This window comes from Lampris incognitus, chromosome 19, assembly GCF_029633865.1.
Source record: "Lampris incognitus isolate fLamInc1 chromosome 19, fLamInc1.hap2, whole genome shotgun sequence".
In the NCBI taxonomy this organism is placed as follows: domain Eukaryota; kingdom Metazoa; phylum Chordata; class Actinopteri; order Lampriformes; family Lampridae; genus Lampris; species Lampris incognitus.
The window spans coordinates 20,982,522-20,999,495 of NC_079229.1; the positions used below are offsets into that span (position 1 = coordinate 20,982,522).

The window sequence follows — 16,974 nt, forward strand, 5'->3', positions numbered from 1 at the left end:
TATTTTACACACAGGGCTGCAAACTCTAGCGTGTTGAGCGTGAGACACATCACACATATTTCACAGCGTCACATTCTTGTAAAAACATGTTAAACACAGAGCAGCGAGAAACGACTGACAACACCTCACCTGTCACTCGGCGCCATTTGGAGCAGCATCAGTGACTACGGGAAGTCAGTAGGCGCCAAAGGACTGAGACGAGACAAAATAGCAATCACATCGATGGGTGGATTTTTCCCCCTTTATTGTGGGGGGGGGCAAAGTGAATTGTAAACTGGTGAGAAAAGGAGTTTAAACCAACTACAGAGGAATATCCTGTACTTTCAACACCATTTAAAAAAAAAAAAAATTAATTGTCTACAAGCGGGGTGGCAACTGGGGTGGCAAGGCCTTTTTGGAACCACCACAGCTAAGCAGTCTTGTGTGTTTCCCTAAAATGCCACTGACATCGTGCGTAAAAGTGTCCGCTACCAAGCATCCGGATCACATGGCGGTCTATTCCGTTGCCTACCAACACGGGGCTCGCCGGTTCGAATCCCCGTGTTACCTCCAGCTTGGTCAGGCCCCACCCATTCTGTGGGTGGGAAACTAGATGTAGGTATGTGTCCTGGTCACTGCGCTAGCGCCTCCTCTGGTCAGTCGGGCCACCTGTTGGAGGGAGGGGGAACTGGGGGGAATAGCATGAACCTCCCACGCGCTACGTCCCCCTGGCGAAACTCCTCGCTGTCAGGTGAAAAGAAGCGGCTGGTGACTCCACATGTATCGGAGGAGGCGTGTGGTAGTCTGCAGCCCTCTCCGGTTCGGCAGAGGGGGTGGCGCAGCGACCGGGAAGGCTCGGAAGAGTGGGGTAATTGACCAAGTACAATTGGGAAGGAAAAAATGGGGGGGGGGGGGAGAGAATAAAAAAAACAAAACCAAACACTTTAAATAATCCAAAACCCAAACACGGCTGTCGTATTCAAAATACACTACTTGTGCTCTTTACACATGATAAAAGTTTGCCTGTGCCTATTTTCCATATGTTCCCCTGTGTTGTACTTGCCTGTTTGCCTTTCACACGGTTAATATAGACGTTTTCCCCAAGCAAATTCCAGCATTCGGCGTTCCCAGCGAACTGTCGTAAAGTGCGGCAGTGAAAGAGTAATTACCCAGTTCTCCCCACACAGCAGCTTCTGAATGTCATATTTCACATGCACAGAGGTGCAATACTCAACATGTGGTAGCTGTGTCAGTAAGCACTCATACGCAAACAAATAGATAAATTCACTTTGTCAGGCTGAGAGGATTTTATTGCTCCGCTGACTTTTATCATGTATAGACTTATTTGGCTGCCTAAAGCGTAGCCGGTCTCCCCCCTGTGAAATAACACGCCGGTGCATTTCTCTATCTACCGCTGCCGTGTTGTAGGGTGTGATTCTGACATGGCCAGGAAAAACACCAGAAGAAGAGAGAGGAGTTAAATACACGTAGATATACAGATGTTCCACATTATTTAGTCTGTGAAGTGCTTGTAGTAAACTCCTCCGGTTTGACCTAGGCTGCCTTTGCCATGCAGGCCGTGATGGCTCCCGCCTGAAGTGCTGCTCTCATCTCGGCGTTTTATGGAGCGGCTCTTTGCATCTTTTCGGGGACACAGAGCCCACAGCGGTGGGGGACACGCCGTCCAGCCGTGTGCACAGAGGACTGACGACCAAAGGGCGCATCCTTGTTGAGGACTTTGGGTTGATCTTGCTGAACTTGGACGCTCCATTGTGTTTTCATAGCACGTTCATCTGCAGCCATTTCGCCTGAAATGCTTTCAAACACGTTTTGGTTGCGCTGCGTGTGCTTTCGGGTTGTGGCGTCTCACCAAATCCCAGCTGAGAGGGCTGTTTTGCTGTCTTCTTATCGACACCAATGCGAATACAGATTTTGTAGGTCTTAACTTATCGTTTCCTTTTTCTGCATAGTGAACAACACAACATGTAATCAGGGTCATGACAGCACCGCAAATGTCTGATATGAGCGTTTAAATACAAGGCATGTTGGAACTCACACACACTGAATCTGACTTCATGCCATAATGTGTCCATGTGATCCGGATCGGAATTAAAAATGGTTTCGGGCGTCCGGGTGGCGTGGCGGTCTATTCCGTTGCCAACCAACACGGGGATCGCCGGTTCGAATCCCCACGTTATCTCCGGCTTGGTCAGGCGTCCCTACAAACACAATTTGCCATGTCTGCGGGTGGGAAGCCGGATGTGGGTATGTGTCCTGGTCACTGCACTAGCGCCTCCTCTGGTCGGTCTGGGTGCCTGTTCGGGGAGGGGGGGGGCTGGGGAGAATAGCGTGATCCTCCCACGTGCTACATCGCCCTGGCAAAACCCCTCACTGTCAGGTGAAAAGAAGCGGCTGGCGACTCCACCTGTATCGGAGGAGGCATGTAGCAGTCTGCAGCCCGCCAGCAGAGGGGGTGGCGCAGCGAACGGGATGTCTCGGGAAAATGGGGTAATTGGTCAAGTGCAATTTGGGGAGAAAAAGGGGAGAGGGAATCCAAAAAAGTCAAATGAAAAAGGGTTCCAAGCCTGTGCAATGGAAAGCATCTAAGCTGGAAGGCTCTATAGGCAGGACACACGATCCCTACTCTCTCCTTTGGACACCGTGCTGCACAGTAGCCAGCCCTGTGATCCGACCTCCGCGTGGACGGGGTCGGGTTTTGAGTATTAGCAGTGTAGGACTATTAAGAAAAAGGCAAAAAAAAAGAAAAAAGAAGAAGAAGTCAGTTTGGATGAAGTTTCATTTCCAGCTGAAGAACGTGTTTCTCACTTAAACCATCAACCACATGTTTTTTCAGACGACTTCCTCTATTCTGGACGGCGGTTTCAGTCTTGCTCCAATAGGGATGATGTCAGAAAGACGCCGGCTTCTCTCCTTTCAGCCCGGTAATCCCTGGGATCTACACTCACAATGAAGAGACATCAGAGCCAGCTAGCTTGCACAGAGTCCCAAGGCCACACCTGTCAGCTCAAGGTGTATTTCCCCCGTTTAGCAGAGGGCCTGCCAGCTGCCCGGCCGGCGCGTCTTTGTGGAGTCTGTGAGCGTCCGGCGGGATGATGCAGGCAACCTCCGGCATTTCGCCACAACTCGGGGGACCGGCTCCCTTCTCGGCCCGTTCATGCTCGTGAAGCGTGTGTTCACGGGGGCAGCTTGAGCACGTCGGCTCGGTAACTTCAGAGTCCCCGTGATGTTGCACGGGAGCAGAATGATGAATGCGGTGCCGCCACGTATGTGGTCTTGTTTGCAAAGCCCCTGGTTTAGTGCTCGAGATGGGGTTTTGTGAGGGAGGGCTGCAGTCGCAACACAAATCAGAGGAAAACTAAAGTATTTATCGTTAGTTGAAACACCAGTCAACACTTGAACGTCGCTTTTTGTGTTTTCATTTTCGTGAAGAGCAGTCACGCATCAGGACCCTTCTCTCGCTCTCCAGTCCACCAAACTCATTCACCCTCTTCGTGTGCTGGTGTTGTTGTGGGGGACAGGCGCAAAATGTGTTTCAGTGCCCAGCGAAGGTAAACGTCTGTCTCTGTGCTGCTTTTCTGCTCCAGATAGTCGCTGATTAAGCTCTGCTGCTTGTGACTTCAATTAATGTGAGCCATTTAGCTAGTATGTGAAGCTGTGTGGTTAAATGTGGCAACCCCAGTGAATGTTGTGTAGACTTCACACACACACACACACACACGCACACACACACACACACACACACACTGTTTTTCTATACTTGTGAGGACCCTTGTAGACCCTAACTTGAAACATCAGAACTACATGCCCAACCTTAACGCTTACATTAACCTAAACCTAATTCTCGTGGCGGTCTATTCCGTTGCCTACTAACACGGGGATCGCCGGTTCGAATCCCCGTGTTACCTCCGGCTTGGTCGGGCGTCCCTACAGACACAATTGGCCGTGGCTGCGGGTGGGGAACTGGATGTGGATATGTGTGCTGGTCGTTGCACTAGTGCCTCCTCTGGTTGGTCGGTCGGGGGGCCTGTTCGGGGGAGGGGGAACTGGGGGGAATAGCGTGATCCTCCCACGTGCTACGTCCCCCCGGTGAAACTCCTCACTGTCAGGTAAAAAGAAGCAGCTGGCGACTCCACATGTGTTGGAGGAAGCATGCGGTCGTCTGCAGCCCTCCCCGGATCTGCAGAGGGGGTGGAGCAGCGACTGGAACGGCTTGGAAGAGTGGGGTAATTGGCCGGGTGCAATTGGGGGGGGTAAAAAAAAAACCTAATCCTAATTCTAACCTAACTCCAAAATAGACCCTTTGAGGGCCGGCCAAAATTTCCTCACTTTACAAAAATGTCCTCACTCACATGGTTAAAATCTGAAATTGGTCCTCGCAAATACAGCTGACCAAACACACACACACACACACACACACACACACACACACACACACACACACGCACACACGCACGCCTACAGAAGGTATAGAACCACTCGTGTACAGTATATGATCCTATTCATGTCATCTGGTAATGAATAAGAGGTTGGAAAGAGCATCAGCCTCTTAGGGCAGAGGAGACATTGTTCATCCATCTGTCTTTAGGGGCCGGGACCCTCTGCTGACAGAGATGGGCCGCTTAGTGCCCTTGGCTGAACATGGAAGGTGATGTGTGTCACCACGTCATCCATAGAGCTGCTGAGAAAGGCGACTTGGTATGGACCTGCCAGGGACAGTCAATCACTATGGAGGACTGTGTGTGTGTGTGTGTGTGTGTGTGTGTGTGTGTGTGTGTGTGTGTGTGTGTGTGTGTGTGTGTGTGTGTGTGTGTGTGTGTGTGTGTGTGTATAGTATGATACAGACACTATAGCTAAGGGTTGAGACCCCAGCAACTACAGTACCCTATTAGCCATACTTCAGAGAGACTCGTTTAAAGATGCTCCGTCAAGTAAGTTGGCTTACTTGAAGCCTAATATGAAAGTATCAGTAGTGGGTGCAGACTGCTATTGATTGGACCAAAGTCAATACTATAAGCAAATATCTACTGCAGGCATTCAGATGCCAAACCTTGCAAATGTGCCGGGTGTCTGCTACTTCTCTACTTGAATCTGATGCCTAGAGGTCAGGATCCAAGTACAGCATCTTTAAGCTGTCTGGAGGAGGAAGGAAAGGTATGAAGGATTTAAAGGACTCGTAGTCCTTTACAGTAATTCTGACAATAAGGAGAACAGAAACATGTGAGTGTTGGACATTTTTAGCCGCAAAGGCGTCCCAGCTTCTCCGGCGTCCTCATTCTCCACTGCCTCCCATTTAAACTATTTTGTTTGCACTTGCTCGCCTGAATTCCCCGCAAACCACTCTTTTGGAAGACAACAAACGTTTTGCTATTTACAGGCGGTGACATTTGGTTTGAAGAGGCCAGGTTTGTCCTGTAAACATTCCCAACATTATTATTTTTCTTTTGGGGCAGATTTATATCTAAATGTTAACAACACACTGGGGTAAATGTTTAGATGGAGGAGAAGGTAAATGAGGACAGGGACCAAAACCTATGTCGTTATCCACTGGAAGGAAATGGACTGGCTAAATATTTAGATCGCATCTTATTCCAGCGGATGTCTGTCACCGGCGGGAGAGATTTGTTTTTGCAGCCAGTGCAGACTTGTCAAGAAGAAAGCCGTATACCTCAGCGCCGCTTTTCTGAAATGACCGAGAGACTGAATGAACCTGTTTGTTTTATGAAATATTTCTGTTTGTTTGTGGCTGGGAGTTCGTAAACAGCCTTTAAGTATCATTGACAGAATTTTGACTGAAGCTCCTTTACGCTGGGGTCAAACAGAGCTGCTTCAATCTACATTTCATTTATGTATATATATATAGAGAGAGAGAGAGAGAGAGAGCGAGAGAGAGAGAGAGAGAGAGAGAGAGAGAGAGAGAGAGAGATGTATATGTGTGTGTGCATATGTAAGCCCTTAGAATACATAGATTTAGAGGCAGTATATCTGATCCATCTCTACTTCGTCTTTGTATCATTTCCATCAACTCTAATGACTTATTTTATTTTTATTTCCTTTTTTTTGCATCCATAATACATATCGCCACAGTCTACCTATTCCATATTATTAGACTTTGAATCTCACAACATGCTTGTTAATGCTGTTGTGAGCATTGTGAAACCTGTGCCATGCATATACCGATCAGCCAAAACATTAAAACCACCTGCCTAATATTGTGTAAGTCCCCCTCGTGTTGCCAAAACAGCTCTGACCCGTCGAGGCATGGACTCCACAAAACCTCTGAAGGTGTCCTCTGGTATCTGGTACCAAGACGTTAGCAGCAGATCCTTTAAGTCCTGTAAGTTGCGAGGTGGGGCCTCCATGAATCGGACTTGTTTTTCCAGCACATCCCACAGATGCTCGATCGGATTGAGACCTGGGGGAATTTGGAGGCCAAGGCAACACATTAACCTCTTTGTCATGTTCCTCAAACCATTCCTGAACAATTTTTGCTGTGTGACAGGGAGCATTATCCTGCTGAAAGAGGCCACTGCCATCAGGGAATACTGTTGCCTTGAAGGGGTGTACCTGGTCTGCAACAATGTTTAGGTAGGTGGTACGTGTCAAAGTAACATCCACATGAATGCCAAAGTTTCCCAGCAGAACATTGCCCAGAGCATCATACTGCCTCCGCCGGCTTGACTTCTTCTGATGGTGTATCCTGGTGCCATCTCTTCCCCAGGCAAGCGACCCACATGCACCTACCTGACTGTCCACATGATGTAAAAGAAACCATGATTCATCAGACCAGACCATCATCTTCCATTGCTCCATGATCCAGATCTGATGTTCACATGCCCAGTGTAGGCACTTTCAGTGGTGGACAGAAGTCAGCATGGGCACTCTGACCGGTCTGCAGCCCCACACACAGCAAGCTGTGATGCATTGTGTGTTCTGACACCTGTCTGTCATAGCCAGCATTAACTTTTTCAACAATTTGAGCTACAATCCCTCTTCTGTGGGATCGGACCAGACGGGCTAACCTTCACTCCCCACGTGCATCAATGAGCCTTGGGCATCCATCACCCTGTCACCGGTTCATGGGTTGTCCTTTATTGGACCACTTCTGGTAGGTACTGACCACTGCATACCGGGCCCCCCCCCCCCCACAAGACCTGCCATTTTGGGGATGCTCTGACCCAGTCGTCTAGCCGTCACTATTTTGCCCTTGTCAAAGTCACTCAGATCCTTACGCCTGCCCATTTTTCCTGCTTCCAACACATCAACTTCAAGAACTGACTGATCACTTGCTGCCTGATATATCCCACCTCTTGACAGGCGTCATTGTAATGAGATAACCAATGTTATTCACTTACCTGTCAGTGGTTTTAATGGTTTGGCGGATCTGTGTATTAAGGCGGGTTTTCATCACAAGCCTATTTCATCAAAGGAGTAAGAAAGCTAGCTTAGAGAAATTGGCATTCACCCTGATACTGATATCCCACACATCAGGCCTGAGGAGACAAGGGGGGAAACAAAACTAGAATAACACACAAGGTTATAAAAAGTTGCATTACTGCCCTGGAGGGTGTGCATCTATTACTGTGTGCAGGTGTTAATAGGCCCCATGTGTGTTTACACTTACTATATCGTTACACGCGGCCGAAGCCGTAGTCCAAGAAAGCCTTGTGCTCATGTTGGCTGTGTTTAAGGTTTAATATGGGGCAAAAGAGGGGCGCAGGGGTGAAAAACAGTACAACACCTCTCTGATTTAAATCACCGTTGTTAACCCTGTACATTATTAGCCTTAAACATGTCAGCCACCTAACAAAGTGACATTTGGGGGCCTGCTTTCTGAGCACATATAGAGGCAGTAAGGATGGCGGCGGCGGTGGTGGTATCTTAGTGTGTGTGTGTGGGGGGGGGGGTATGTAGAGAAGAGACAGTAAGATTTGGAGAGACATGCAGGAAATCAGCATCAATAAAAATCTTCCAGCAAATTAGGGATGGCAGTTTGAAGTCACTTGGAAACAAATTGAGACTCTTTTGAAGGAGGCCAGTCGGCCACCTCATTAAATTTGCATGTGAATGCAGACAGCTTGACCACCTAGTGCTGCATAAAATGGCCGATGCTAATGACTGTGCTGCTGCTGCTGGGTCACTCTATTGTGGACTAAACTGTGACTGCTGGATGTCAGCGAGACAAGTAGAGGTCTCGCTGCAACATGGTGCCGTGGACAATGGCCCTCGTGGCACTGGTCGGGTGCACAAATAATGTGGTGCACATGTACTGCACATGTGTTAGACCAACTGGCAGACACGCACAGACATACAGAGCATCTGTGTGCATGTTGATGAGCTCATCATTCTGTTTACTGTGGTCTGTTTGTATGTGTGTTAATATGCACTTATGTCATGTCATGCTACTATTACCGCCATTACTACTTCAGCTACAATGGCAACTACAGCTACTACTACCATCACTACCACTTCTTTTTTTCTTTTTTTGTGGATTTTTTCTCCCCTTTTTCTTCCCAGTTGTACTTCGCCAATTACCCCACTCCTCTAAGCCATCCCGCTCACTGCCCCCCCCCCCCTCTGCCGATCCAGGGAGGGCTGCAGACTACCCCATGCCTCCTCCGATACATGTGGAGTCGCCAGCCGCTTCCTTCCACCTGACAGGAAGGAGTTTCGCCAGGTGGTCGTAGCACGTGGGAGGATCAATTACCCAATTTCTCCTTGGGGATGAATAAAGTATTCTGATTCTGAGTCCCCCTCCCCCCTGAACAGGTGCCCCGACTGACCAGAGGAGGTGCTAGTGCAGCGACCAGGACACATACCCACATCCGGCTCCCCACCTGGATACTTGCCAATTGTGTCTGTAGGGACACCCGACCAAGCCAGAGGTAACACGGGGATTCGAACCAGCAATCCCCGTGTTGGTAGGCAATGGGAATAGACCACTACGCTACGCTACCCAGATGCCCTACTACTACTTCTACTTCTGTTATAGTAAATAAAACACTAGGCTAGAGTAAATTATAGTAGTAATAACTTTATTTGTACTCTACTTATGTCTGCACAAAAGCGTTTTGCCTTTCATTTCAATGACTACCCTACTTTCAGCGCGGGCTCCTTGAGCATGGCATTGTAGAGAATAGTTGTCCTGACAGGAAAGGACTTGTCCAGATTAAGGAATGACCAAAATGTCCGGTGGTTAAGCTTATGCTCAGATATAATTTGGACCCAACGGGTAACCAGAGAAGTCGTGTAACTGCTCATCGATTCTCTCAGCACCTGTGCACGGCTTGTCAAGTCACCTTTATTTACAGTACCCTAAATCATAATTGAGGTCTCAGAGGGCTTAACATCAACACAGTGGAAAAACAAGTAGATACAATAGATTACAATGGATGACGTTCTCTATCCTCAGACTCTCAATTCTGTTGAAACTTTACTGTGGATTTAGTGCTGTTAAAGCCGAGGCTGGTGCAGTGTGTTGTAACCAGGGGGTGTTGGAAAAGACTCATTAGAGGAAGCAAAGGCTTACCACCAAGGTGAACCTGCCTGAAAATGAGCCAAAGTGTGGTTTGATACTGTAGGTTTACACTCACCCCAACTAGTTCGGTAACAAATATATCTGTTGTTTCTCAAATAAGTCATTTTGGTCCATTTATTAAGCTATAAAATGAGCTTTTTCTATAAATTTGGATTGAACTGTTTAGGTTTGCGCATAGATCTGCTGTGACTGAATGGATTTAGGCGTGGTTTTTACTATATTTTTGTTTAAAACTGGAGAGAGGGTAATGCCCAGTGATGGGTAGATATTGGTATTGGTGCAAAATCAAACCAAAGTACGGTTGTACGGTTGACTCCATGACAGATTCTTAGATTATTTCAGATGATCATTTTAGGTGTCAGTCAAGACTGAGGGGGGGGGAAAGGCTGAATTCAGAGATGTGCGTACGGCAAATTAAAACATGAGCAGACCCTAACCCTATATTCTTAGCCTTTTGTAGGATATCTGTAGTGTATGTAGGGATCTCTGCATGTCCTAGAAGAGGTTTTGGTGACTTAACACGAGGGTTTGTCTCATTACATTAAAGATGTACTATCTATGATGGCTACCTAAAACCCCAAAGGGGCAGAGGAATCTCAGTTAAAACCAAACTAGGACATGCTCCTCATCCTCAGGTCTTCGCCCTCCACTTCTATATGCATCTGCCACCCAGGATGGAGCATAGTAGTGGTGGTCCATAATGGCTCACTGTTGTGCCATTGAGCTAAATGAGCATCGGTATAAGATTATCCACAGCATGTTCATTTGTTAAGAAAAGGACAGCTGATCTGAGTGTTAAGGTCTCTTAGTATTTAACCAGTTGGTTACAAAACAATTCCCAACTTACTTTGCATTCTCATCCCTGTGTATTGTAGCTGCCCTGATAGATGCACATCCTTGCAGTTCACCTGCATGTATGTATGCTGCTCGGCCACGATGTGCAACACATTTACCTCTCTGGGGTTGTGTGTGTGGTTTATGCTGAAGGTTTCTCAAGGGTGTGGCAGAGCTTCATCAACAAGGCAGGACCCCTGAAAAGATGCTGTGAGCTGAATACAGGCAAAACGACAGACCGCGTTTGCCTCTCCGCCGTGTCTTTAGACCTGTTGATAGGGTTGCAGGCCGGGTTCAGGCTGAAAATGTGTTATCGTATTTAACCGGTCGCTTGAGTTTTGACAGCGAGGGCAGTGACAAAAATAAAGAAAGCGTGCATCATCCATCCGTGCGTTTCAAAAGCACCTTTGTTGTCGGCGGCTGGTATCAGCTGGTGAGCTGCCAGAGAAGAACCAGGCTAAAGAAAACAGCAGGCACATTTGCACGGGCCAGGCCGAGGACATTGTTGTTATTACAGGGGTAATAGTCCTGAGGGAGGCCCTGAGCGTGGGGCGGGCTGACTCTTGCTAATGCAAGCTGCCGTTAAGTGGTTGGCTGCTAATAGTATTTTCCTGTCCTCCTAATGGAAAGAAACAAGGTTCAGTATGTAGACACACAATTGGCAGGGCAGAGCTTGACTTTAAACTACTTAGGGGCCATCTCACTTGTGGTTACCATGGAGTGGAAATAGTTAAGAGTGAACTTTTGAACCCTAGCGTCAAAACTGCTTCATGTGATGTGCACGGTAAATAATGACACCACTGTTGTGTTCCTGTCGCCACCAGTGGGATGTTTGGTTTTACACTGAAATTGTCAGCCATCATTCGGAGGCTTCTGCAAACGGAGCAGAGCATCACCTCAACCGTAAGTTTTAAATCAAAGTCGAGCCATAACTAACTGTTGGATTAATTCATTAATTTTCAAAACGGTATTTCATACATGGTGCATCCGCACAATATTTTTGTGTTTGCTTTGGCGTGTCGATTCTCCATTAAGAGTGTTTCGAACAAACTTAAGCTCGATTAACTGCCAAGTCTTTGTTCTAAGAATGACCAGAAAACACTCACCATACTCTGAACTGAAGTATTTAAACAACTTAAAAGCTTACCAAAGGCAGGTCAAATGAGCACATGGGCTGTTTTCAAGCAACACCCTGCTTCACATTCACAGTTACACACATGCACACACACACGTGCATGCACAAAGATACACGCACACGCTCTACTGGATGCTGCGCCTTCTCTTTTTGGCCTCTGCAGTTGTAGGGCTGAAGTGCCTTGTCAAGCAACCGGACATTCATCACTAAAACATAAATGTCCTTAAGACCTTGGCGAGCACAGCGTTTTCGTTGTCATCATTATCCTGATGAGCTATATATAAACATATATAACGGCATGTGGAATACGTGTCCTGTGACCGACTTCATTACATGGACATTAAGCCATTCAATGGTTCAAGTCACCACTGTGGCGTCATTTGAGGTTTTGGAAACCGCAACTTCCCAGGATCTCAAGTGGGAGAAAAAACATCACCGTGTCTCCATCACCAAAAAGACCCGACGGAGGATGTCTTTCACGTCATCCACTATGCAAAACAAGGTCAAATAAAAGTACACTCAAGCCCATACCGGATGTATAGTTGCATATCGGTGTCTATTTTCATTTTATTTGTGCCAGTCCGACTTGTATTTTGATTCTAATACAGTGAGTCGTGTAAGCCTACCATCAACATTTCTGGACTCAAACTACTTTGTGCTAATGATATGTGTGAACATATATTCACGATAAGTTGACATTGTCGTGTATTTTGAGTTTTTTTTTTGGACAGATTTTCAATGCTGAGCATCGCCTTTTGCATCCCTTTACCAAAGTGATAGACATGTCCCCGCCTGTTGGTTTAGACATGTTTCAGACTGGGACAAGAATCTCAGCATGTGGCATTAAAGTTTGCTTGGGATCCATCTTCCATGTCACCCATCTGGGTACAGGAGAGTTAGTGTTTTTGCGGAGTTACAAACCAGGAAAGCTGAGTGGAGGAGGGTTTACTGGCATTTGGGTTAGTATAAAATACTGGAGACTGAGTCAGATGTACGGCACTACTGTAAAACAAGGCCTCGCTGTCAGATCCAACACACACACAGCCAGTGCCAAGTCCACACCTCCTACCTTGTTCTCACACATCGAACAAGACTACCGTGCTCTTACTCGTTACAAATCCTGACACACACACACACCAAAGCAAAGCTTGACTTTCTTGACTTATACGAGAAATTTTCACTTGCCATCAATTGCTTTTGCTGATGGAATGACTGAAAACATAGATTATTATGAACTATACCTTTCCCTCTCTTACTCTGTGTTTAACCAGAAAAAATATTACAACAAAAACTGAAGAGTGAATCATTATAAATAAAAAGTCACTTTTAATGGATGTTTTTTTGTCTTTCACACTCACTATCAAGCTTATAGTCTGATCACAAAGAGATGTTGGACATTCACCCAAAACAAGACACACATTGTTCAGTCTATCAGACTAATATATCTTTCCAACAAGCTTGAATCATGAAACATACACAGAGGAGTGTGCACACCTACAGTCAAACGCTGATTTGTTATCTTGTTTTTTTTTTTACTCCTCAAACATGTCCATTTAGTACCCTGGTGTCAGTGTTAAATTCTTCTTCCTTTACGCAAAGACAACCTTTAAGTTCTGTTTGTTTTTTGTTGTTTTTTTGTTTTCTTTTGTTTTTTTTTTTACAAATGTGCAAATAAGAGATTTGGAATCCTTCAGCGCTCAGTGTGAAGTCCAGGATCCTCAGGCAAGCCTTTCTCCCCGTCTCAGTTCTGCTCTCTCAAGTTTAAAATCAGCTCCTCGTCGGTTTACCTTTCATTTTCAAGTAAAGTGCTCCTTTAGCAAAAACCACACGGCATGAGATCAGTCTTGTCTTTTCTTTCGCCATTGGGAAAAAAAAATAAACAGTTACAGTGGATAAAAAAGGTGGGACATTTTTTTAAAGTAAAAACAAACAAACAGGAAAACCGAATGAGCGAGGAGCAGTCTTGGCCATATTTTTCAGGCAGAAAAGGAGGGGAGATGAAAGTCACAGTCACTTAGTCCTGGCGGGAAGTCATACAAACTCCAGCTTCCCGTGGCCGCTATACATCCCCCAGTGCACCAGAGACAGGATCTTGTCGTTGCCAAGGTCAGCCTGTCTCATCTTGTCACAGGTCAGACAGCAGTTCTCGTGGCCCGTGACGGGCACCATACACTCCAGGTCCAGCTTGGCCACATGGCCTTTCTTTGTGTGGTGCCCGTGGAAGCTGTAGTGGAGCCGCGACAGCATCTGCTGCCTCTGGTCCTGCAGCCGTTTGTTCTCACTGCGGAGCATGCGCAGGGCCAACATGATAAGCAGCACCAGGATTAGGCCACCGGCAATGGGCACCGCAATTACTGCAGCTCGGAACCACACCTCCTTGGTCGAGGCCAACTCCTGGACCCGGGTCACCAGGTTCCTGTTGTTGCTCTCAGGCTGGTACCGGCCATGATCTAAAGAGAGAGAGAGAGAGAGAGAGAGAGAGAGAGAGAGAGAGAGAGAGAGAGGAGTAGGAGAGCGAGAAAGGGCAGAAAGAAATGCGTCACCTTCTCCGGAATGAGAGCCAGAAATTAATTTGAGCTAACAAACTATAACCCGCTCTTGACATGGACTTAACAGAAATCCCCAACGGAGAGCTCCCCTTCCCCTCTCTCTGTGTGCACCTTTTCATAACTCAACCAGCTAGTATTTATGCCCAACACGCCGTCTTTTCAAGGAATATTCATCCTACAAGGCACATTCCTACTCAGTGGGGAAATTACACGGTGTACACGTAATAAAAAAAATATATCTGATCTTGTTCCAAGTGCTTAAGGTAAACTGGCTTCTCCCTCCCTTCCCAGACGCTGTGCTGAAGACCATGAATATAAAAAAAAGAGTAAAATTTAAGTTCTGGGAGGAATTATAGAAAGGGGGGAGGGTGGCCTGTATGGACGTAAACAGTAGATGTTTGAAGAAACCTAAAGCTTAAGATGTTTCACACTGGAATATTACAGAAGCAATAATCACGCGTTGACACAAGAGTCATAATTAAAACAACTTCAGCCAACTGCAATGTCCCATCTTTTGAAGCCCTATACGTCAGTTTCACTGAAAACCAAGCATCCTTACACACACACACACACATACACAAACACACCCCTCTGCTTATTCAGTGATGTACCTGTTGATTCTCTGGTGTGTGCCAGGTCGTGCAGGCCTCGGTAATTGCACATGTCATCGTGGCAGCACTCCAGGGCTGAGGATGACATCCCGGCGAGGAGATCTGTGCTCTTTAAGTTGTTGCAAACATCGGCAGCATTGGCAACCGGATCTAAACACCCATGTGTAAGTGGAGAGTTGCTGTTGAGCGGATCCAGGACCTTGGTGAAGCAGGCGTTCAGCTCCGACTTGCACATGTACCCCGTGGCCACGCAATGAGGCGCATCACAGTAACACCTTATTTCTCCTGGAAACGCATGAGAAAAAAACAAAACAAAAACAAGATTCATTAAAACCAGTTGTGTTTACAGCTTCAAACACTACAACACACACACACACACACACAAAGAGATCCTCGGCTATCTGCAAATTAGTCTAGTGCAAGCTATTACGAACTGGCAAAACGTCATGGGGGGGGGCTTCAAGTCTAGCTAACGTTATTCCTAGATCCGTTTCCACGTTTGTGTCAGCAGATGTGGGGGTCCAGTCCAGGCTGCGGTGGGTTGCGTAGTGGCTGACTGGTTTGCCATCTCTGTGGGCGTGTGACCAGGTAGACTCATTCCGGGGCCTATACAGGGACACACTTTCAGCGCAAATTCAGTCATCAAGCCTACATTTCTGAAAGCTTTCCGAATAAAATAGACCCTTTTCTTTGTCCGTATCATAAAAACTGAAACTGCGCAGCTTATAATTGGCGGTTTGTTTGCCAAAGTCAATTTCTTTTAACCCAAATGGAAAGTTGTAAAGGAGGGGAGGAGGGGGGGGCAGCCTCCGATCCAGCTCGCACGCGAGCTCACTTGTGGTCGGGCTGCTTTTTTGGGGGGGGGGGATCGAGGGGGCATCCAACAACCTCATCACTAAGCTTCTTTCTTCAACCTATGCCCACATATTACTAGATCTTCTAAATTTATGCTTCAAAAAACAAACAAACAAATAATTTTTTTTAAAAAACGTGGAAAAATGAGCCAGACATGTTGGCCCAACATTTCTGACGGCGTTATAAAAACCTCGCTATAACACATACGTATTTGGTACCGTTTCGGGCACAGTGGAGAGAAGTGTGGAACTGTCACCGCTAAAAATGGGGCACAACAACACAACGCTTTGGGGTGGGGGGTTGGTGGGGGGGGGGGTAACTGTCTGGACGCAGTTTCCCGAGGTGAATCTGCAGGCTGGTGTCGCCGGGCAGATTACTCGTATCGGCAGTGGTTTCTTTGTAAATGATTAAAGCTGAGAGCCAAGTCGGGTCGTTTGGAGAACATTTCACTGGAAAGGAGAGGCCGTTCTGTGGCCTGGGGGGAAAAAAACAGGTCGTGCGTTGAAGTCTTTACTGAACTAGCCCCAATACGGATCGCATACCTATAGGCCTGTTGAAAATCAACTGGGACCCAACTGTTGCCCTCTGACAGAAGCCCAGACGCCTATGAGACTACTGGTTACACCGCTGGACACGTTTTCGCGTGTGATTACTACCTGGCTTTCAGAGTTAAGAGTGAAATGGTGGCACTATATTGCCTTGCTGTTTAGCAGCCTAAACTGGATAAGGGAGTGTGTCATGACGACGCCTTTCGAGTTTAAAGCTCGGCACTTTTAAAACCCTTTTATCTCGTGGAACAACGTGTAACTCGATTACGAGAAACAAACCAAGAGAGAGAGGGAAAAAAACGGTAGACTTAAGTGCCGTACTCCGATCCACGGTTTTGTTGTTTACCTTTAGTGAGCAGAACCGCCATGGCACAGAGTTCCAACTGAAGCCAAATGCAACTGAAAGTGGAGCGGCGATCCATTTACGACGAATTACGTTCAAGTCCGCTTGTCCAGTAGCAGATCCCGCTGGGAAGAGTTGGACGACACCAGTTACATGAAAGCTACCGAGAGGAAGGGACACATTCCGAGGCTGTCGCAACCCTCTACGGAGTGCAAACAAACAAAAGAAGAAGAAGAAGAAGAAGAAGAAGAAGATGGGGCACACGAAAAGAAAAGGAAAAAGATATCTTCCCGCATCAAGCGACTCACACCGAAAAGCTCAAACGGCCGTCCGACATTGTGGGGGGGAAAAACTGAGAGCCGAGAATGCCTCTTCGCGCATTAACAACCAGACAAAACAGAAAAACTTGATAAAAATAAAAGCAGTGATGTAGTCCTGATGTGCAGCAAAACGACACAGAGGGTTGTCAGCGCTTGTGTCCCGCTGCCTGTGAGGGAAGCCAGTGACGGAGAAGCATCGCGTTTGTATTCCGAGAGGAGAGAAATGTCGGGAAGTTTATCTACG

At 46.9% G+C, this 16,974-nt stretch overlaps 1 protein-coding gene across 1 annotated transcript; it reads right to left on the reverse strand.

The window, feature by feature from the left end:
* Positions 1–12,053: 12,053 nt before the first annotated feature.
* bambia (BMP and activin membrane-bound inhibitor (Xenopus laevis) homolog a) lies at positions 12,054–16,974 on the reverse strand. Its single transcript, XM_056299586.1, has 3 exons — positions 16,414–16,974; positions 14,665–14,949; positions 12,054–13,954 (listed from the first exon to the last, which is right to left on the reverse strand). Exons 1-3 carry the CDS (start codon positions 16,487–16,489, stop codon positions 13,536–13,538), a joined length of 780 nt encoding a protein of 259 aa, XP_056155561.1. The 5' UTR covers positions 16,490–16,974; the 3' UTR covers positions 12,054–13,535.

Bases quoted from the DNA above. Each gene is read 5' to 3' on its own strand.
- bambia (XM_056299586.1), bottom strand. From the start codon at position 16,489: ATGGATCGCCGCTCCACTTTCAGTTGCATTTGGCTTCAGTTGGAACTC. The intron at 14,950-16,413 runs GTAAACAACAAA...ATGCGTTTCCAG, and splicing joins GGCGGTTCTGCTCACTAAAG to GAGAAATAAGGTGTTACTGT. The intron at 13,955-14,664 runs GTACATCACTGA...CTCTCTCTTTAG, and splicing joins ACACACCAGAGAATCAACAG to ATCATGGCCGGTACCAGCCT.